Source organism: Stomoxys calcitrans, chromosome 2, assembly GCF_963082655.1.
Source record: "Stomoxys calcitrans chromosome 2, idStoCalc2.1, whole genome shotgun sequence".
In the NCBI taxonomy this organism is placed as follows: domain Eukaryota; kingdom Metazoa; phylum Arthropoda; class Insecta; order Diptera; family Muscidae; genus Stomoxys; species Stomoxys calcitrans.
Window position 1 is genome coordinate 74,619,740 of NC_081553.1, and position 22,728 is coordinate 74,642,467.

Genomic DNA, 22,728 nt, shown 5'->3' on the forward strand with positions numbered 1-22,728 from the left:
CCACCCAACCACCAAAACACCCCTAAATCGGACATATTTATCGATCATGGGAATATGGGACTCAAATGAAAGGTATTTGCGAGTAGAATACCCCCCCCCCCACGTTTGGGACCACGTTTCTGGGGGTCCACCCCTTCCCCAAAACACCCCCCAAACAGGACTTATTTCCTGACCATGGGAATATGGGGTTTAAATAAAAGGTATTTGAATGTAGAATTAGCATCTGATATCCAAATACGAGACCAAGTATTTGGGGGCTGCCTCTCCCCAAAAACCTCCCCCAAAGGGGACAAATTTACGGCCATACCCACATGGGGCTCAAATGAAAGGTCTTTGGGAGTAAAGCACAAATCTGATATCAATATTCGGAAAAAGTGTTTATGGGGCCACCCCACCCCCACAGCACCACCCAAATAGTAAGTATTTGCTGACTTTTGCAATATGAGGCTCAAATAAGAGGGGTTTTAAAGTGGAACACGAATCCGATATATATTTTCAAGGCCAACTTACTGAGTGTCCGCCCATCCCCCAAAACACCCTCCACGCCGGTCATGTTTGACGACTATGGAAATATGGGGCTCAAATTAAAGGTATGTGGGAGTAGACCACGTATCTGATATCAACATTAGGAGCCAACTGTCGAGCGGACGTCCCACCACCATAACAACCCCCAAATAGGACGTATTTGCTCACCAAGACAATTTGGGTCTTAAAGAGAGTGGAACTAAAAATTCAAAGTTTTTAGGACCAATATCCCAAACCGGACATATTTGCTGACTTTTGCAATAAGGAGTTTAAATGAGATTAGACAACGAATTTGATATCCAATTTTGAGGGCAATGGCAATATGGGGTTTAAATAAATGATATATAGAAATATGAGAATATAGCACGTTGCTGGTATATTTTCAGAGCCAAGTATCTGGGGAACCACCCCACTCCCCAAAACACCCCTAAATCGGGCATATTTACCTGCCAAGACAATGTGGGCCTAAATGAAAGGAATTTGGGGGGTAGAGTAAGAATTGATACCCAAAATACCCCACACACAGCAATTTTTTAGTGAACATCGTAATATGGGGCTCAAATAAAGGTATTTGGGAGTAGAATACGAATTTGATATCCAAATGTACGACCATGTATTTAGGGCATCACCCCTTTCCCGAATCACCCCCAAAGGGAAAAAATTTTTCGGCCATGCCAATATGTGGCTCAAATGAAACGTATTTGAGATGAGAAAACTAATTTGATAACCTATTTTGGGGCCATGTGTTTGGGGGACGCCTCATCCTGTAAACCCCTCTTAAGCCAGTGGCAATATGGGGTTTAAATAAATGGTATTTGAGAGAAGACCACGATGCTGATATTTTTTCCGGGCCAAATATCTGGGAGTACACCTTACATTCAAACTTAAATTCGTAGACCAATAAAGATCATATGGGATTCAGATAAAGGAACTTATATTGTTAAACTCTTAGTCAAGCGATTTACTATTTTCGTAGCATGGTATTTCACTAAAAAATCTTTAACTGTCGAAAATAAATATTCCAAGGAAACTTTTGTTCCATATAAAGTAAAAGAAGGCGCAGCGGAGCGGGCCCGTATCAGCTATGACTTATAATAATCGTCACTAGTATGGTGCCAATCGGTGTATTGCCTGTTATAGCTATCATATAAACCGGTTTCCCGATTTGAAATCTTGAGCCGCTTAAAGCCGCAACCAACGATTGGTCTCAAATTTTGCACATTATGTTCTGTTATGACTTACAATAATTGTCGTTATGTAAACCGATCTCCCGATTTGACATCTTGAGCCCCCAGAAGCTGCCATTTTTATCCGATTTGACTGAAAATCGGCACATAGTGTCCTGTTACGACTACCAATAGCCATGGCAAGTATTGTTCAAATCGGACTTTAGCCAGGTATAGCTTCCATATAAGCCAATCTCCGATAAGGCTTCTACGACTTGAAGAATTTTAATTTTGGCTTGATTTGGCAGAAATTTTGTACATAAAGTGCACATGTGCCGTTCAACTAAGTTCATGTGTATAAATTTTTAGCAGAATCCATGGTTGCTGGCACACAAAATTAAATCCGGCCAAACTTTGAATGTTTTTACTTGTTTTATATCCATCACCGAGGGGTGAACATTGGATGGATCGGGATGAGAAATCAAAATATTTTAAATAATTTTTGGAGTTCACGGCGAATGATCTCAGATACGTTAGGACAATTTCTGGACAATTACATTGTAGTAACACACAATATATGGTAGTGATAAAAGTTAGTTGAAAAGTTAATGTACTCATACTTACATACAACATCCATTCTTCCTTCGCCTTGCACTGATGAAAAATTTGGTGCCTCAGCTGATATTTCGCATCGATATAGGCCCGTTGAGTTAATGGTCAGCCCTCTGAGAAGCACTCGTGAACTATCTGAATGTTCTTCCTGAAAACATGAAAAACAAATTAAAAATTATTAAGTTTATATAACCCAGGTTGCAAGAAACATGAGTGAATTAGTTGCGCATAATTTCAAAAAGCGAATGAAAAATTATTCTTCTGGAATATCGGGACGATATATGGTGATATGAATGTCAAGTGTATATAAAGGGTGATTTTTTTGAGGTTAGGATTTTCATGCATTAGTATTTGACAGATCACGTGGGATTTCAGACATGGTGTCAAAGAGAAAGATGCTCAGTATGCTTTGACATTTCATCATGAATAGACTTACTAACGAGCAACGCTTGCAAATCATTGAATTTTATTACCAAAATCAGTGTTCGGTTCGAAATGTGTTCAAATTTTGACAAATTTTGTTCAGCGATGAGGCTCATTTCTGGTTGAATGGCTACGTAAATAAGCAAAATTGCCGCATTTGGAGTGAAGAGCAACCAGAAGCCGTTCAAGAACTGCCCATGCATCCCGAAAAATGCACTGTTTGGTGTGGTTTGTACGCAGGTGGAATCATTGGACCGTATTTTTTCAAAGATGCTGTAGGACGCAACGTTACGGTGAATGAACACATTTCGAACCGAACACTGATTTTGGTAATAAAATTCAATGATTTGCAAGCGTTGCTCGTTAGTAAGTCTATTCATGATGAAATGTCAAAGCATACTGAGCATCTTTCTCTTTGACACCATGTCTGAAATCCCACGTGATCTGTCAAATACTAATGCATGAAAATCCTAACCTCAAAAAATCACCCTTTATAAGAGTGATGAAAACCACTCCATAGGTATTGTCCATCCAAAAAATTTCAAACAAGTAAAAAGGCGTTAAGTTCGGCCGGGCCGAACTTTGGATACCCACCACCTCGGGTATATATGTAAACCAACTTTCATCAAAATTCGGTGAAAATTTCATACCTTATGTCCCATATCAGTTTCATCAAAATATGTTCCGATTTGGACCAAATACTAATAAGTACACTACCTATATCTAAAAATAAACCGATCTGAACTATATACGACACGGATGTCGAAAAGCCTAATATAAGCCACTGTGTCAAATTTCAGTGAAATCGGATTATAAATGCGCCTTTTATGGAGCCAAGACTTTAAATCGAGATATAGGTCTACATGGCAGCTATATCCAAATCTGGACCGATTTGGGCCAAGTTGCATAAAAATGTCGAAGAGCCTAACACAAAGCACTGTCTAAAATTTTGGCGAAATCGGACAATAACTGCCTCTTTTATGGGCCCAAAACCTTAAATCGAGAGATCGGTCTATATGGCAGCTATATTCAAATCTGGACCGATCTGAGCAAAATTGAAGAAGGACGTCGAAGAGCCTAGCCAAACTCACTGTCTCAAATTTCAGCAACATCGGAAAATAAATGCGCTTTTTATGGCCCCAAGACCTAAAATCGAGTGATCGGTCTATATAGCAGCTATATCCAAATCTAAACCGATCTGTGCGATATAGCAGAAGTATGTCAAAGGGCTTAACTTAACACACTGTCCCAAATTTCGGCGACATCGGATAATAAATGATAATTTTATGGGCCCAAAACCATAAATCAAGAAATCGGTCCATATGGCAGCTATATCCAAATCTGAACCGATATGGACCAAATTAAAGAGATATGTCGAAAGGCCTAACACAACTCACTGTCCCAAATTTCAGCAAAATCGGACAATAAATGTGGCTTTTATGGGCCTAACACCATAAATCGGAGGATCGGTTCATATGGCAGCTATATCCAAATCTGGACCGATCTGAGCCAAATCAACGAAGGATGTCGAAGGGCCTAACACAACTCACTGTCCCAAATTTTAGCAAAATCGGATAATAAATGTGGCTTTTATGGGCCTAAGACCCTAAATCGGCGGATCGGTCTATATGGGGGCTATATCAAGATATAGTCCGATATATCCCATCTTCGAACTTAACCTGCTTATGGACAAAAAAAGAATCTGTGCAAAATTTCAGCTCAATATCTCTATTTTTAAAGACTGTAGCGTGATTTCAACAGACAGACGGACAGACGGACGGACATGTCTAGATCGTCTTAGATTTTTACGCTGATCAAGAATATATATACTTTATAGGGTCGGAAATGGATATTTCGATGTGTTGCAAACGGAATGACAAAATGAATATACCCCCATCCTTCGGTGGTGGGTATAAAAAAACGGTGAGGATATTCAAAGAATATCAGTTATTAAAGACGTCTAAATGTGGGCCGCTTGCTGGAAATTGATAGGCGTATCTTTCTCTTCCGTATGTAAAGGGTGATTTTTTTGAGGTTAGGATTTTCATGCATTAGTATTTGACAGATCACGTGGGATTTCAGACATGGTGTCAAAGAGAAAGATGCTCAGTATGCTTTGACATTTCATCATGAATAGACTTACTAACGAGCAACGCTTGCAAATCATTGAATTTTATTACCAAAATCAGTGTTCGGTTCGAAATGTGTTCATTCACCGTAACGTTGCGTCCAACAGCATCTTTGAAAAAATACGGTCCAATGATTCCACCAGCGTAAAATCCTAACCTCAAAAAAATCACCCTTTATATGCAGAATTTTTTTAATTACTAGAGTTAAACACTTGGAATGTCTTCGGCTTGGTTCAATGATGGGAGCTACTATTCCTTCTTACTAGAGTTAAACGCTCAGAATGCCTTCGGCTGGGTTCAACGATAGGAGCTACTATTCTTTCTTTGGCATCATAAAGAGGTAAATTGCTTATATTAGTTTATATGAAGACTACAATCATTAAGTAACCCCACCATATACTTGGTATTAAAATCAATTTTCAAAACTAAGTTTCACCTTAAAATTCTTGGAAATTCCCCATTTACTTAAAATCCATATCTAATGCCTATACAAAATGTTTGTAATAAATAGTAATAAATTTTATTACTAAATTCCTCTAAGCTATGCAACTAAAAGCCTACGTTATCAAAGCAAATAACATCGGTACACATTTGATATGCCGCATAAACCAAGCCATAACAATTTTCTTAACCGCGAGAAATTCCCATTTTCACCAGAATTTATTTTATTAATCTATAAAACGAATAGAAAGCTCATAAATCGTTTTGTCATATATCGCAGCCGTAAATAATTGTCTTCTTTCTCATTCTTCCTATCTTCCTATTCCCCTCTATCTATTTTTTCTCTTACATCTTGGGTGCAACTTTATTGTCCTCCTTGTTGGAGGAGGACAAACATGTTCAACAAGCCACACACAAATTTTATACAATTCCATATCCGTTTATCTCATGTGCTGGCGGACTGGGAAGGCAACGAGAAGAAAATAAAATCAACAAAATAAATTAAATCCTTTGGAAAAGAAAAAACCCAAATGGAGAAACGTTAGCAGTCGCATTACTTCGTGTGCTTGTGACCATAAAAGGGAATAACTATTCCAGGAACCCATTGTAACCTTCGGCACTTAGATTAATGTTTAATTCAGTACTTTCACCTAATGTTGTTGCTTGTGCCCAAATAAACGAGGAACAGTGGGATGCAATTAAAAAATCAAGTGAAACTACAATGGAAGTATAGAAATTTGCCCATGAACAATCCATAGGGATATACAATATATATTGGGTTGCCCAAAAAGTAAAGTAGTCGGCGTTGACAAATTTTTTCACAGCTTGTGACTCTGTAATTGCATTCTTTCTTCTGTCAGTTATCAGCTGTTACTTTTAGCTTGCTTTAGAAAAAAGTATAAAAAAGTATATTTGATTAAAGTTCATTCTAAGTTTTATTAAAAATACATTTACTTTCTTTTAAAAAATCCGCAATTAATTTTTGGGCAACCCAATACTATCGAAATTTCTTTAAAATTATATACAATTTTTATGAGCCCCAAAAGTTTACTCATAAGATCGGTCTATATACAGCTTTCGACCACAGTGGCGAAGGATGTCGAGAATAACTACAACAAGTAAAACGGCATTAAGTTCGGACGGGCCGAACTTTGGATACCCACCACCTCGGGTATATATGTAAACCCCCTTTTTTCACAATCCGGTGAAAATTGGATAACTTATGCATCCAAATTCGGCACGGACATTGAGTGGTCTAATAAATATAAGTCACTGTTGAATTTTGTATTTCAAATTTCCACAAAATAGGGTAATAAATAAAGTTTTTATGAGCTTCAGACCCTTAATCGGCAGATCGGACTATATGGCAGCTATATCTAAATATAGTCCGATCTCAATTATATTAAGGTCCGATATCGGGAGGCTCAAAACAACTAATTGTATCAAATTTCAGCGATATCGATTAAAAAATAAAGCTTTTATGGGCTTCAGGCGGCTAATCGGGAGATCGGTCTATATGACAGCTATATCTAGCTATAGTCCGATCTGAACCATATTTAGGTCAGATATTGCGAGGCTTAAATTAACCCACTGTTTCAAATTTCATCTAAATCGGGTAATAAATAGAGCTCTTATGGGCTTCAGACCCTTTATCGGGAGATCGGTCTATATGGCAGCTATATCCAAATATAGTCCGATCTGAACCATATTTGGGTCCTATGTTGGGAGGCGTAAAACTACTCACTCATTCAAATTTCAGCGAAATCGGTTAAAAAAATAAAGCTATTATGAGCTTCATACCCCTTATCGGCAGATCGGTCTATATGGCAGCTATATCTTAATATAGTCCGATTTGATCCATATTTAGTTCAGATGTTGAAAGGCTTAGAATAATCCACTGTTAAAAATTTCAGCGAAATAGGGTAATAAATAGAGCTTTTACGGGCTTCAGACCCTTTATCGGCAGATCGGTCTATATGGCAGCTATATATAAATATAGTCCGACCTGAACCATATTTAGGTTCGAAATTGAGAGGCCTGAAACTATCCGCTGTTTCAAATTTCAGCGAAATCGGATAAAAAATAGAGCTTTTATGGGCTTCAGACCCTTTATCCGCAGATCGGTATATACGGCAGCTATATCTATATACAGTCCGATCTGAACAAAACTTAGTTCAGATGTCGGGAGGCTTAAAATAACCCGCTGTTTCAAATTTCAGCCAAATAGGTTAATAAATAAAGCCTTATTGGGCTTCAGATCCTTTATCGGCAGATCGGTCTATATGGCAGCTATATCTAAATATAGTCCTATCTGAACCATATTTAGATAAGATGTCGAGGAGCTTTAAACTACTCGCAGTTGCAAATTTCAGCGAAATCGGATTAAAAATAAAGCATTTATGGGCATTAGACCCTTTATCGGTAGATCGGTCTATATAGCAGCTATATCCAAATATGGTCCGATTTGGCTTGTTCAAGAACTTAACCTACGTGCATCAAAAAGACGTATCTGTGCCAAATTTCAGCTCAATATCTCAATTTCTGAAGGCTGTAGAGTGATTACAACAAACGGACGGACAGACAGATAGACACACGGACATTGCTAAATCGTCGTAGAATTTTACGGCGATTCGAAATATATATACTTTGTAGCGTTGGAAGTTGATATTTCGATGTGTTGCAAACGGAATGACTAAATGAATATACCCCCTATCCTACGATGATGGGTATAAAAAACCTGAACATAAGTATTTGCGGTAGTAGTTTAAACTCAAGCGTATCTCGTTTGCTTCAAAGTTTTTAAACATGCCGTTAGTGTTGATAAGAGTTGAATGGTTGCTTATTACCTCATCGCCAACACAACCTCCCCTGTCCCCTTGACTCACCAACCAAACCTAATACACCGTCGCCAGGGAACAAAAACGAACAATGACATCGAAATATAATATCGTACGTCGTAACGCCCTCCGAAATAAGACAACGATGATAAGGCTTTCGTGAATAGGTGCAGTACAGGATTATCCAAAATACCCAAAGGGAGTAGGATGACCATTTTGAATCCTGCCACCCCTGTGATATATAGCTCAGATGCTACTATACCATGGTCAACAATGAAATTTCTAAAAAACCCACCAACGAACAGAAGTAATGTCGCGATTGCCCACAATGGACAACGGAAAAAAGAATTCTCAAAAAGGCAAGCAAGTACCCATCCCAGGATATTCAGAACTGAAGTTGCTGCTGAGTTCATAAGGAGAGCGAGCCTATCAATGTTCGTCGGGAAAAAAACCTATTAACGAACTGTCCTGCTATTGTCCTGCCATTGACATATGAAATGCATTTAACATAGCCATTTAAAACACACCGCTCAAGGATGTCATGGAGTCAGAACTCTCGAACACGACAGTAATTCGTAGAGTATAAAAACACGAAGTGAGTGCCAGTAAAGATAAACAGGCAATTTTTTAGAAGTTGTAACGTTAAAATACAAACATTTAGCTGGAAGAGCGTTTGATTTGTACATAAGCAAGCGAATCTGCCAGGTACCAGGTGGAAAGCATTGAACATCTATACGAGGACCTAGATCCTTAAAAGTAATGAGCAATGTGAAGCTGCCATTGCACAGTGAGATAGAATCGAAAACAAATTTGTACAAAAATTTTAATTCTGCAGCCCTAACAAATTTTCGAAATGCCGAGGTGACCAACTTTAAGAGATTTTCAATAGGCGCCCGGACCGCCTACGGCATTCATCTCGTTATCGCCTTAGCTCCAACCATTCAAAATTTAAAGAGTCATCTTAACCTGTTATCAAACCGCAACCGTGCATCGGAGGAATCACTCAATAGTCAACTAAATGCAACTTTGCCCATGAACATTCTATTAAGGAACAGAGGCAAACTTATCACATATTAATGAGTGCTGTCCGATTCAAGTTTATAATCAATTATGAGGTCCTCCTTTTTATAGCCGAGTTCGAACGGCGGGCCGCAGTGCGACACCTTTTTGGGGAGAAGTTTTTACACGGCATGGTGCCTCACAAATATCGGCCGCTGAAAATTTTTATGCCCACCAAGGATGTGGGTATATTCATTGTGTCATTCCGTTTGCAACACATCGAAATAACCATTTCCGACATTATAAAATATGTATTTCTGATTGCCGTAAAAATCTAAGACGATCTAGCCAAGTCCGTCCGTCTGTTTCTTGAAATCACGCTACTCCCTTTGAAAATGAAGACATTGAGCTTTGTCTATATTCAAATCTCCCAGATTTGAATATAGCAACCAAATAGAACGGTCTCTCGATTTAAGGTTTTGGGCCCATAAAAGATGCATTTTTTGTCCGATTCCGCTGAAAATTTGGCACAGTGAGTAGTGTTAGCTCCTTCAACAAGCTTTTTCAATTTGGCACAGATCGGTTCAGATATGGATATAGCTGCCATATAGACCGATCTCCATTACATCATTGATTAAAGTCTTGGCGCCATAATAGGCGCATTTATAGTCCAATTTCGCTTAAATTTCACATAGTGACTTATGTTAGGCTTTGCGACATCCGTGTGCTATATAGTTCAGATCGGTCTATATTTGGATATATTGGGTTGCCCAAAAAGTAATTGCGGATTTTTCATATAGTGGGCGTTGACAAATTTTTTCACAGCATGTGACTCTGTAATTTCATTCTTTCTTCTGTCAGTTATCAGCTGTTACTTTTAGCTTGCTTTAGAAAAAAAGTGTAAAAAAAGTATATTTGATTAAAGTTCATCCTAAGATTTATTAAAAATGCATTTACTTTCTTTTAAAAAATCCGCAATTACTTTTTGGGCAATCCAATATTTGCCACAAAGAACAATAGTGAACCAAAATTGAACAGAGACTTGTTCAATTTTGTCCTTGCCGAATTTGATCCAAATCGGAGCATATTTCCATATGCATTTTTCAAAGGATTATTATGAAATGTGGTTTACATATACATAAACTTAATGCCTTTTTACTTGTTTCTGATTTTCTCACAAGGATTCGAACCCAGAGTTCAGCGTAATAGGGGGACATGCTAACCTCTGAGCTATAGTAGCCTCCAGAAATGTCAACTCACCGAGCTAAAAACCCGTTCCTTATTGATCTACTCATAACCCCGTCATACTTAGAGGCTTAACATCAGATGCCCACCAAATACCTCAGTGGACTGCGGCCCTCCATTTCTAAGGATGCGAAAAACCAGCCTTATGAGGTCCATGTGGTGTAGCAAAACAACATGAATCCAAGTTGACCGCCAAAACGAAGTAACCTAACTGCAGCGTCACCACTGACCGATCCAATTAATGCTGCCAGATTTCTGGAGCTATTATCTGGAGCAGCCGGTTGTACGTACCGGATTGACCCGATGAAGTCCTTCATCGGCAAGGGCTGCCGCCTCAGTGTACAACACACTGCTACAACAACAACAACAACTATAATTACAACGATCATGGCTACAACAACTGCAGCAACATTGGCCTGCTAGAAGTCCTATTAGGGTACTTTGCGATCTCTTGGAAACAATAAGTTCATATAATCCATGTGATCCCAAGCCAGAGGGACCTAAAAACAAATATAGTCCTGGATAGTCATACAGTATGTCATGAAGTCATGGGCTATGCGTTTATTCCGCTATTTTATATAAACCTAAATTCCGAGGGCAAAACATTCCTTGTCAGGATTTTCGGCAATTACAATACCACAGTTTTTTGCCTAGAAAACATTCGTTTAACAATCTTAACCATGTACCGATATCAAGTAGACCCCAAATCTCGTTCTCAATTCAATCTTAAGGCCATCTGTGAAGGTCATCTTTAAACACTTCACCTGCACCCAGTATTCCCCTGTTGAGAATGTGTATCCTGCAAAAATCCAAAAACATTTTCTTGCTCACGATTGTCAGAGAACATTCTCTGCTTTTCTTGAGTAACTATGGCTTACCAAATGATTTACTCCAGCATGCTGAGGTCCCTTTACCTCGAATACATATCCTGCAAAAATCCAAAAACATTTTCTTGCTCACGATTGTCTGAGAACATTCTCTGATTTGTTTGAGTAACTATGGTTTACCAAATGATACTCATATTGTTGCTAAAGCCGATTTCCTCCAGCATGCTGAGGTCCCTTTAGCTATCGAGTGGATCGGTTTTCCGGACTCCATCTAGTAGCCATTGGAAAAGATCAGTGTTTCACCGGTCTTTAACACAGCAGCCCTGATGACTAGGTTCCGATTTTCGGCCTCACTACGTTGCATATTTAGCACAGCATCAAGCATACCGTACAGATTTCAATGATCCCGTAACGGCCAGTCTCCGGATAGACTTCAACTTTCACGTACGACTCCTTCTATGCAATTTGGGTCATACTTGGCTTGGATGTTGGAGTAGTACAAGTCGTTGTGCCAAATTTCAGTCAAATCTGAAAAGAGTTGCGCCTTATAGCAGCTCAAGAAATAAATCTGGGAGATCGATTTATATTGGAGCATTATCAGGTTATGAACCGATTCGGACCATATTTAGGACAAATTTTGAAGGTCATAGGGGAAATAATTGATTAGATGCTTAAGAAACTTAATCGGAAGATAGGTTTATATGGAAGTTATAACAGGATTTGGACTGATACGGAGCATACTTCGCACATCTATTGAATGTCATAAAAAACGTCATTGTAGATAAATTTTGCTAAATCAGGCAAGAGCTGCTCCCTCTTGGGGCTCAAGAAATTGGTTTATATAGGAGCTATATCGGGTTTACACCGATTCAGGTCAAACTTGGTACGTATGTTGGAGATCATAGGAGAAGTCATTGCGCTAAATATCAGCCAAATCGGATAAAAACTGTGCCCCCTTAAGAAGAATAATCGGGATATGAATAATTTTCGGGATATATATGCTCAAGAAGTATAATCGGGATATGAGTTTATATGGGAGCTATATTAGGTTTTGAACCGATTCGGACCATACTTTGTACATCTATTGAATGTCATAAAAAACTTCATTGCAACAAATTTAGCCCAATCGGATAAGAATTAGGTGTTCTAAAGGCTAGAAAAGTCAAATTGGAAGATCGTTTTATATGGCAGCTAAATTAAAACATGGACCCATGTGGCCCATTTACAATCCCAACCGAGCTTCACTAATAGAAAGTGTTTGTGAAAAGTTTTAAGGGGCTTGATTTACTCTTTCGAAAGTTGTCGCGCTTTTGACAGGCAGACAGACAGACAGGGTTGGTAAAATTAAAATGTCATAGCGATCAAGAATGTATATTCCTTACGGGGTTTCAGACCAATTTTACCCCCTTACTATGGTGGAGGGAAATATTCTGGTTTCAATTAGTCAAACCCAACTTGTAATTTTCTAGCTTGACACATTTGTTTGTTTGTTTTCTTAAATAGCCAATTAGCCTTAACAAACTAAATGGTCCTATTTTTTATTTACATACCACTGTGCGCGACCTCTTAAGCACAAATTTAATCTTTAAGAGCATGAAATAAGGACGTTAATAAAAGTTTTGGAACAAAGGACTAACTGTGGGTGTTTGAATGGGTAGACTAGATGATACTGAAAGCAGGTTACAAATTTATTTCAGTGCGTGGTGTACGGTATGAGAGTGCACAACGGTCTCTTTTTGCGCGTGTGTGTGTGTGTGTGGGTGTGTGTCTGTGTCGCGTGTACGAGTGTGTGCGTAGATGATGTTCGTGCTTTATCTTAAAAATGTAATTTCCGCTTTCTAAAATACAAGCACATCGCAACAATAACAATAATAATTCATACTTACAATAACTCGTACACCATCAACTCTATAACTCGTTTTTGGTGGATTCGCTTTTGGCACATAACGATAGAATTCTTCATTATCCTTGTACCATTTAATGGCATACAAATCCTCGCCTTCCTCCTCTTGGTCATCGTCGTCCTCGGCCTCGTTATCACTGTCATCCTCTTCATGGGAGTTCTCATCGTCATCATCGTCGTCGTGCAGTCGGCCACGACCCCCATTCATATGGTTTAGGTGTTCGGAGTGGCGTTCATTACTATCGCCAAAGCTATCCTCACGCTCATGCTGCGATTGGCGTCCGTAATTGCTGTTGGAGGAGATGATGCTGCCATAGCCACCTGTATTAGAGTAGGATGTAGTTTTGCCCGTGTAAGTACTGGCTCCTACTCGACCACCATGATTCGTGTTACTGTGGCCCGTCGCCGAAGAGGAGGCGGCCAGCGAGGATGACAACGAGGTGGAGGAGGTTTGAGTTCTCCCTCTGTAAACACTATGACCGTAGGGTGAGGGCGGCAATGTAGGATATTCGGGATTGTATTGGCGTTTTTGTTTTTGTTGCACATAAGGATACTGTTGCTTGCTTTGTTGATAGTATGAAGTGGCAATGCCAGGATTACTTCTACTACTACTACTACTGCTGCTGCTGCTGCTCATGCTGGCACTGGCAACTGCACTACTTCCGGTGTCATGCCATGAGGCGACCTTGTGTGCCTGTGTCTGTATCTGTGGCTGGAAATAGGGTTGCCTATGTGTTTGCTGTGGATATTGTCGTTGTTGTGTGTGTTGCATGCTGCGTCTGTATTCTGGCATATCCTCGCTATCTTCATAATTCATATTGAGTCCTGTCGTTGCAATGTGCTGCCTGTGTTGCTGCTGCTGCTGCTGATGCTGTTGATGATGATAAGCACCACCGTAGCCGCCGTGATGATTGCGACTTCTGTGTGTATGTGCACCACCGAAAATTCCCTTCGATTTGTTTAATTCATACTGGCATTCCATAAATGCCGATTCACCTCTCAATTTATAGGCAGGTATGGAAACTTTGATGAGTCTTAAACCAGCCAATCCTGAAATTACACAAAAAGAGAAGAGGTAAACAACAATGCACTGTTGCACAAATACAAAATTCATGATTCACTAGAGCTTGAAAACTTGAACGGGCTTAGAGTCCTTGAATAGGGATAACAATTTCATTTTCGGCGAATAGTTATGAAATTGGCAAATATTACCTTGGCGAGCAAATATTTGGTCAAATGGAAATGAAAAAATCTTTTCTATTGGCCCATAGAAAAAAAGAGTGAAAGTGGAATGATACGCAAAATGGGGCATGCAGAGTAACCTGTACACCACATTGACAGTAGCTAAAATTTACCATGAAGTTTTCATAGAAACCAAAAATTTAAATAGAACTGAGCAAGTAATAGCTAAGTGCTAAGTTCACCTAGGCCGAATCATATATACCCTCCACCATGAATCGCATTTGTCCAGTTCTTTGCCCGGAACTTTTTAAAGGCAAATTGCTATGCTATTGGAACTACATCAGGTTATGGACCGAATCGGACCATACCTGGTTTGGATATTGGAGACCATAGTAGACCATTGGAGAAATTGTGAAAAATTTCTACCCAATCGGATAAGAATTGCGCACTATAGAGGTTTAAAAAATAAAATCGTGGCTTAAGAAATAAGATCGGGTTATATGGAAGCTATATCAGGTTATAAATCAATTTCAGACCATATTTGGTACGTATGTTGAAGGTCATAGACATTTGGTCAGCCAAATTGGATAATAATTGCGATCTCTTGAGGTTCAAAAAATATAATCGGAAGATCGGTTTATATCGGAGCTATATCTGGTTACGAACTGACAAAGGTAGGGCTAAGTTAGGTAGAGTGGGTTACCTACCAAAGGTAAGTTCACCCAGAGGCCAGTCTGGCCCAAAGTGGGACCCTGGAAAGAAAGGAAAAAGAAAGAAGATGTGAGGCCATGGAGAACAGGAGCGGGGGGGAAAAAACACCTATCCCCACGCAAGCACGGATGTAACTATGCCCGACCTTATGACACGCCCCGTCGAAACCATCCTGTTCTTTTAACAAATCTCAGGAGATCTATAAGAGGTACGTACACAAGTTCACCCAGATCACAGAAGAAACGGCTCCCCAGAAAGGAGAGCCTACGTCACATGAACACAGCAAATGCTCAATAGTCTCCTCTTCATCCCCAAACAGAAATCATTGTGTTGTATTCCCATGAGTGGCGTCATGCGGCCTATGATACAGAGCCCGGTTATGACCCCTCTTAAGGTACTCATCGAACGCATGCAACTCCCTCGTCCTCCCCCGGTTGATGACAGGCCAGAGCGCCTTTGCAGTCCGCCAATCAACCACCGAGTCCCATCTCGCCACCGAGTCCCATCCCGCCTTGGTCATCCCCTCTACTGAGTTCAGTCGCTCAACAAATGGTACGTAGGCAAGACCGGACTGGTCCGCCCGCGCAGTCGAACCCCTCCAGGCGCACTCGTACGCACTCTCATATCCTGAAATCCCCACATGCCCAGGAACTCATGTAAGTGTCACATCGTCCGGCCTATCCAGGGACTCCAAACAATCCGCCATGCATCTCGATCTCACCATCCTCGACCCCAAGGCATTGAGCACCGCCGTACTCTCCACATAGGTTCTGAGTTTTGAGGGCGGTAAATCCCTTGCCATAATTTCCCTTGCGACCACTGCAATGGCACAGACCTCTGCCTGAAAGCCTGTACACTCGTCCTGTACTCTGAGACATAACAATATTAAGTGCGTCAGAATGGACCCCTAAGCCAGTCCGACTCCATATTGGAGCCATCGCTGTACATCGAAATCTCATCCTCCTCAAGTACAGCATTCGCCAACCTTTCATCTCTCCCAGGAAAACGAATCTCAAGTGCCCTCACTCCAGTCGGCACTGGTGCCAGGTAGTGGAAGATGCTCCTCAGTTTACCCTCTGCATCCATAACACCCAGAACCGAACCGTGGCCGCAACCATCCTCCTTCAGCATGCCGAGCACCCTCAGCCTAAGTGTGGCCCTGGCATGGCAGTTCCGAATATAGGCCTCAATGTGCTGCATATCCAGTATCGCCTCCAGGCCTGCCTGCGGTGCGGATTTCAGTGCCCCTGTGACCCCGACTCAGGCCAGTCTCTAGACCTTCTTCGAGACCTTCCCTATGCTTAGGTACTTCGCCTCCTTCGACAGCCACAGGGTGAACCCGACCATGGACGGGAGTCTGAATTCCAGTATCTTATATCTACTCATGAAGAGCAAGAGCCCTGTCTTCCCTGGGTTGGTCCTCAACCCATTTCTAGTAGCCCATCGCGTCGACGAACCTACAAAACATTTCACGTAAAATTTCATCCAAATCGGATAATAATTGCGCCCTGTAGAGGCTCAAGAACACAAGATTTTAGATCAGTATATAAGGCAGCTATATCAGGTTTTGAACCATTTTGGACCGTACTTAGCACAGTTATTGGAATTCATATAAAATTTCAGCCAAATCGCATAAGGATTACGCCTCTAGTAGTTCAAAAAATCAAGATCCTAGATAGGTTATATGGCAGCTATATGAAAACATTGACCGATATGGCACATTACCAATCCCAACCGACCTTTGTGCAAAATGTCAAGCCACCAGTTTTAATCCTTCCAAAGTTAGCGTGCTTTCGACAGACAGATAGACGGAGCCCAAGCACAGTGCGATGGAATCGAAAAAAAAGTATGGCGTATGTGAACGGATAGAAATAACTCTTGGGGATTAGAAAGAGTTGCAGCTGAGGTGTTATCGAAGTCATGTGAGGTGTTATCGAAATCATGTGAGGTTTTATCGAAATCATGTGAGGTGTTATCGAGATCATGTGGATTTCCCTGAGGTTGACCGGGTGTACTCCTTATCCCGGCTTTGGTGGATCTGGAAGTCGTCTTGGGGCTCAAGGCTTCAATGGTGGCCCAGTTATTAATGCCGGGACAGTAGTCTGTTCAAATATAACTTTTGAGGCGAAATTTCTCCGATGTGAAATATAATTTGAATATGGGGACTTTTGAATCTAAAAGCTCTTGGTAGGGGCTAATTCTGGTAATAGTTTGTATCACCTATCTATGACGAGGTCACTGCAATACCGTTTTAAAAATGGGTCATAAAGGTTTTCAACATATATTTTTGGCATACAGGTTTGAGGGTTTGGCTATTATTAAGCATTTTATTGTTGTAGATAAATTCTTTGGCAAGTGATTTTAGAAAATATTAGGTGATAAAATGCTTAAAATTATTATTTTTTATTTAAAATATAAAGGACATTAGTTAAAAGTGCTCTGTTAATCACTTAATATAGCTCTGTTAATATGTTAGGTTTGTGTCTTGGCTAAGCTATATTTCAATTTATCTTCACGGACATAGTATGGACAAAAAAGGGGGAAAATGTGCAAAGTTTAAGCTCAATATCTTCGTTTTTGAAGTCTGTAGTGTGATTACAACAGACGAACAGATAGATACGGCTAAATCTTCTTAGAATTTTGCTATGATCAAGAATATATATGCAATCAACATTTTATCTTGTGCCATCCAACGATTATAAAAGCTGTGTACTCTTTTCTTAATATCTTAAGAACTATTTTATAATAAATTCCAGCACGCTAACAACAGCTGGTCTTACAGTAAATGAGGAAATTGATAAAGTTTATTCCAAACTTTTTTTTCCTTAGAATTCTGTATTAAATAATTTACTTCAAGTTTGTAAATTAAAGTAACCACAATCTCTTGCATGACCACCAGTGCAAACAACTTTTTCTATTTCCCCAGAAAACACGCACAGTCAAATTTACATGTCGATTAATAATAAAACATAAATTATTACAAAATATTTTCGAATACATTCGAATGGCAAAATCAATAACTGAACACCCCCGAGAGAGCAATCGAAGTACAAGTACTTTGGTCTCAAACAGCCAACAAGCCACCCAAAAGTCATTTAACCAACGCCACAATCACACCACCATTCAGCCATGCTAAGTCTCAGCCTCATCCCCCACAACCGGAAGCCATTGAGACATTCTCCCAAGGAAGTTTTGTGGTAAAGGAATGCTTGAACCCCGCAACCCTCCCATCACCCATTTGGATGATACAATGTCTTCGTTAAACTTTTCTGTTTTCATTGCTACATGGCTCTTCTCTTCCCTGGGGGTGTAGAAAATAATTTCAGTTATTTGAATTTCCATACACATACAGCATATCCCCACTCTGCTCTACTAACACCAGTACACTCGCACACTTACCGTTCGGTAAACCCAGAAATCCCAACAGACAGACCCAAATACCGGCTGCTTGTCTAAGTATTTGCCAAAGCCAAAATGTTTAAATAATATTTATGTGTTTCGATTTTAGACTTGCCTCAGTTGTTGGGGTATTTGGGGCTGAACTTTAGTTGATTTTAATTAAACGAATTCCCAGCAACCATGGCTTAAGCATATGAAAAGGCAAAACTCGATATCCCTTAGGATTTCGTAGATTGAACAACAACATCGACACTGTTGGCTGTCAGCTCGACCCAATCCCCCAAAAAGCCAGTGGCAGTCCCAGAACCCAAATCAAATATTAATTTGTTGGGTGAAACCTATTTTAATATTTAATGCTCATTTCCGATTATCAAATACTAAAATCAATCGCTGGAATACTTTCGCCCCAAAAGTAAAGGGGCATCGAACCCAGAAAACAATCAAACACAAATTCATATCATAAATGAATTTTAACATTATTTCGAAAATACCTTAACAACAGTTTTCAACTCTCAATTAGGAGGGGAAGGGACTACACATTGTTGTAGATAGCAGGGAATGGGTGAAAGACAAGAGGAGAGTTTGCTTAAACTTAATATTTGGATTGAAATGGTTTCTATCGAAAAATTTTAAAGGAAAACTTTATCGTACAAAGGAGACAAGCTTCAATATTCCATGTCGGGAGGGAGAATAATTTGAAAAGTTATTTTTAATGGGTGAAATTTTAAAAGCTATGCCAAGTTTATCTTTTCGTAATTGAGAAAAGAAAGGGAGCGTCTCTCTTTCAAGGGAGAATCATTAAAAAGTTTAATAGTATAATTTACATGGTTTTGATAACCTGCACAGGATAGAGGCTATACTAACAATCATGTTATTTTGTTTGTATGCAAGGTCAAGCAATGCACAGTGGGATAGAATCGAAAAGGAAAAAAATGTAAAATATCTGCAGTTTCAGAATGGCTAGAAATGACTCTTTTAAAATGTCAAATTCAGTGCCAAATTTCACTTAAAATTATGTACATTTTACAAAACGAAAACAAATAAGTGAAAACTCAAAGGAATCACAGGTTATATCATTTTTAGATATCAGATGGTGGCTGACCTTACACTAAAAACGCCACTCAAAACCAAAAGAGGACTGATAGGCACAATATGGGTATCAAATGAAAGGTATTGAAGACTAGAAAATGAATATCGTATTAAATTTTGGGTTCAAGTAACCAGCGGGCCGCCCCAACCCCAAAACTCCTCTGAACAGATATATTCAACGTTCCTATCAATATGGCGCTCAAATGAAAAATATCCAGCAATTGATTACAAATATGGCATAAAAAATTAGGTCCAACTATGGGAGTTCGCCCCACCCCCAAGTATTCCCAAATGGGCATATCTGCCGACCATGGCTATAAAGGATTCAAATGAAAGATATTTGGGAGTAGTATGACATTAAAATTTGTTTTCAATTCAAGATGGCGCTTTTTCACCTAAAAATACGTCGAATAGGTTAATTTACCCATTATGGAAATATATGACTCAAATAAAAGGTATTTGAGAGTAGAAAACGAATTTTATATCCAATTTTGGGGATGAAATGCCGATAGCCGCCCCAGCCCCAAAACATCCTCCAAAGGGTTCATTCTTACCGACCATGACAATATGGGGCTCAAATTAATTTACCCTAATTTTCAGAAACGCCAGATCTCGGAGATAGGTGGTGCGGGGTACCTAGGGGGACCACCCCACCCTAAAACAATATGGGACTCAAATGAAAGGTATTTAGGATAAGAAAACGTATCTGATATCCAATTGTCGGACCAAGTGTTACGGGGACCACCCCAACCCCCCAAAACACCCCTAAATCGGACATATTTACCGACCATGGCAATATGGGACTCAAATGAAAGGTATTTGCGAGTAGAATACGAATCTGATATCCAAATGTGGGACCTCGTTTCTGGGGGTCCAGCCCTTCCCCAAAAAAAACATCACCCAAAGAGGACTTATTTACTGACCATGGGAATATGGGGCTTAAATAAAAGGTATTTGAGTGTAGAATTAGAATCTGATATCCAAATATAGGACCAAGTGTTTGGGAAGCCGCCACTTCTCAAAAACATCCCCCAAAATTTACGCCCATAGTAATATAGAGCTCAAATGAAAGGTCTTTGGGAGTAAAGCACGAATCTGATATCAATATTCGGGAATAGTGTCTATGGGGCCACCCCATCCCCACAACACTACCCAAATAGAAAGTATGTGCTGACTATTGCAATATGAGGCTCAAATAGGGGGATTTTTAGTGTAGAACATATGGAAAAATGGAGCTCATATGATGGGTATTTGGGAGTAGACCATGAATCTGACATCAACATTCGGGACCAACTGTCGGGGGACGTCCCACCCACCAACAACCCCTAAGTATGATGTATTTGCTCACCAAGACATTTTGGGTTTTTAAGACAGTGGACCTCGATATTCATAGTTTTTAGGGTCCATACCCCAAACCGGACATATATGACGGCATTTTCAATAAGGGGTTTAAATGAATGGTATTTGAGATTAGAAAACAAATTTGATATCCTATTTTGGGGCAATGGCAATATGTGTTCAAATATATGAGAATGGAGCACGTTGCTGATATATTTTTAATTTTCAGGTCTTAGTGTTTGGCGGACCACCCCAGTCCTGAAAACACCCCGAAATTGGGCATATTTATCGACCATGTCAATATGGAGCTTAAATGAAAGGTATTGGGCGGTAGAGCAAGAATTGATACCCATTTTCGGGACCAATTTTCTGGGGATCTACCCCTTTCTCAAAATACCCCACAAACAGCAATTTTTTAGTGACCATCGCAATATGAGGCTCAAATAAAGGTATTTGGGAGTAGAATACGAATTTGATATCCAAATATAGGACCATGTATTTAGGGCATCACCCCTTGCCCAAAACACTCCCCCAAAGGGTAAACATTTTTCGACCATGCCAATATGTGGCTCAAATGAAAGGTATTTGAGATTAGAAAACGAATTTGATAACCTATTTTGGGGCCATGAGTTTGGGCATTAGCATGGCATTTCACCACAAGCTCTTTAATTGTCGAAAATAAATATTCCAAGGAAACTTTTGTTCCATATAAAGTAAGAGAAGGCGCAGCGAAGCGGGCCCGGGTCAGCTAGTACAATAATTTATAAAATCATTGTTTTGCTAAATTATTTCCATGATTGTTAAGACCTCTAATCTTGAACCAAAATTTGCATTGCCATCATTAGCCTCAAAATTTCTTTCCTAAAAGTAAATTCAAAGAAAAAATGCATGCCACAAAAACCTTTAATAAAAGTAAACTAAGTTCGCGTTTTTTGCTTAACATTTATTTACTATTTTTAAGGTCTTCACGGGAGTTATAAATACATTTTGAGAATTTACTCTTAATTTAAAAACACTAAACTTTGTTGTTGTGTTTTACTTCCCCTCAGGACCTAAATAAACAATTTTCCTAATACTATGAGACGACGATGCGATTGATGAGATGGCCTTTTCACTTACAATTTATCTTATTTCGATGTCTACGTGTACATAATCCCCCTTAATTGTTTGTAAAGCATTCCTAGAATAGGGTCCACCATTTAACATTTTAAATAGCAAATAAATTTTTTTTTTTGGAGGCCTTTCTCGGCAGCCTTTAAATGTTTTATCGAACTTTTTGCCTTTCTGCTGTTTTACATTTGACGTCTATGCCACGTTATCGGTCCCAAATTTTTGGAAAGTTTTCCTTTGCAAAAACGAAGACGAAGATTCCAAACAAACCCAAATGCCTTTTGCCACTTTGCCTTATAGTCTGGCCTATTAAGGTTTTGAGCCTCTTCTTTGTCGTTCAGCAAAGGACAACAACAACAACGGCAGCAGCATCACCAAAAATAACAAAATGCTGTAATGATGCCTGATAATTAGTGCTAAGAATCTAATTAGCGTTAAAAAGGCATATTTAGTTGAAAGCATAACTTTTATCTCTTAGCTTGTTTGCTTTTGCTTGCCACTCTTAAAAAAATAAACTTTACCTTACTGACTTTGGAGCCGTGCCGCAATAGAAGATGGGGAACACATAGTCCACCCCAGGTGCACAGTGTTGTGACTCTATGGATGTTTTGGTGAAAAAAATGAAAAGTAGAATAAATGCTTTAAGAATTGACTGCGCCAAATATGGTTCAAAACGGTCTATGACCTGATATAGCTGCCGTTTAAACCGATCTGGGATCATGACTTCTTCAGCCTCTGAAGAGCGCAATTATCATGCGACTTGGCTGGAATTTTGCATGAAGTGTTTCAATA

General features: G+C 39.5%; 1 protein-coding gene across 1 annotated transcript in view; it reads right to left on the bottom strand.

Moving 5' to 3' along the window:
* Positions 1–22,728, bottom strand: part of LOC106086663 (uncharacterized) — a 221,578-nt gene that overhangs the window by 60,262 nt on the left and 138,588 nt on the right. Inside the window, exons 3-4 of the mRNA XM_013251415.2 lie at positions 13,091–14,157; positions 2,316–2,451 (exon numbers count right to left, since the gene is read on the bottom strand). Of these exons, the coding sequence (XP_013106869.2) occupies positions 2,316–2,451; positions 13,091–14,157 (1,203 nt within the window). The remainder of the gene's footprint in view (positions 1–2,315; positions 2,452–13,090; positions 14,158–22,728) is intronic.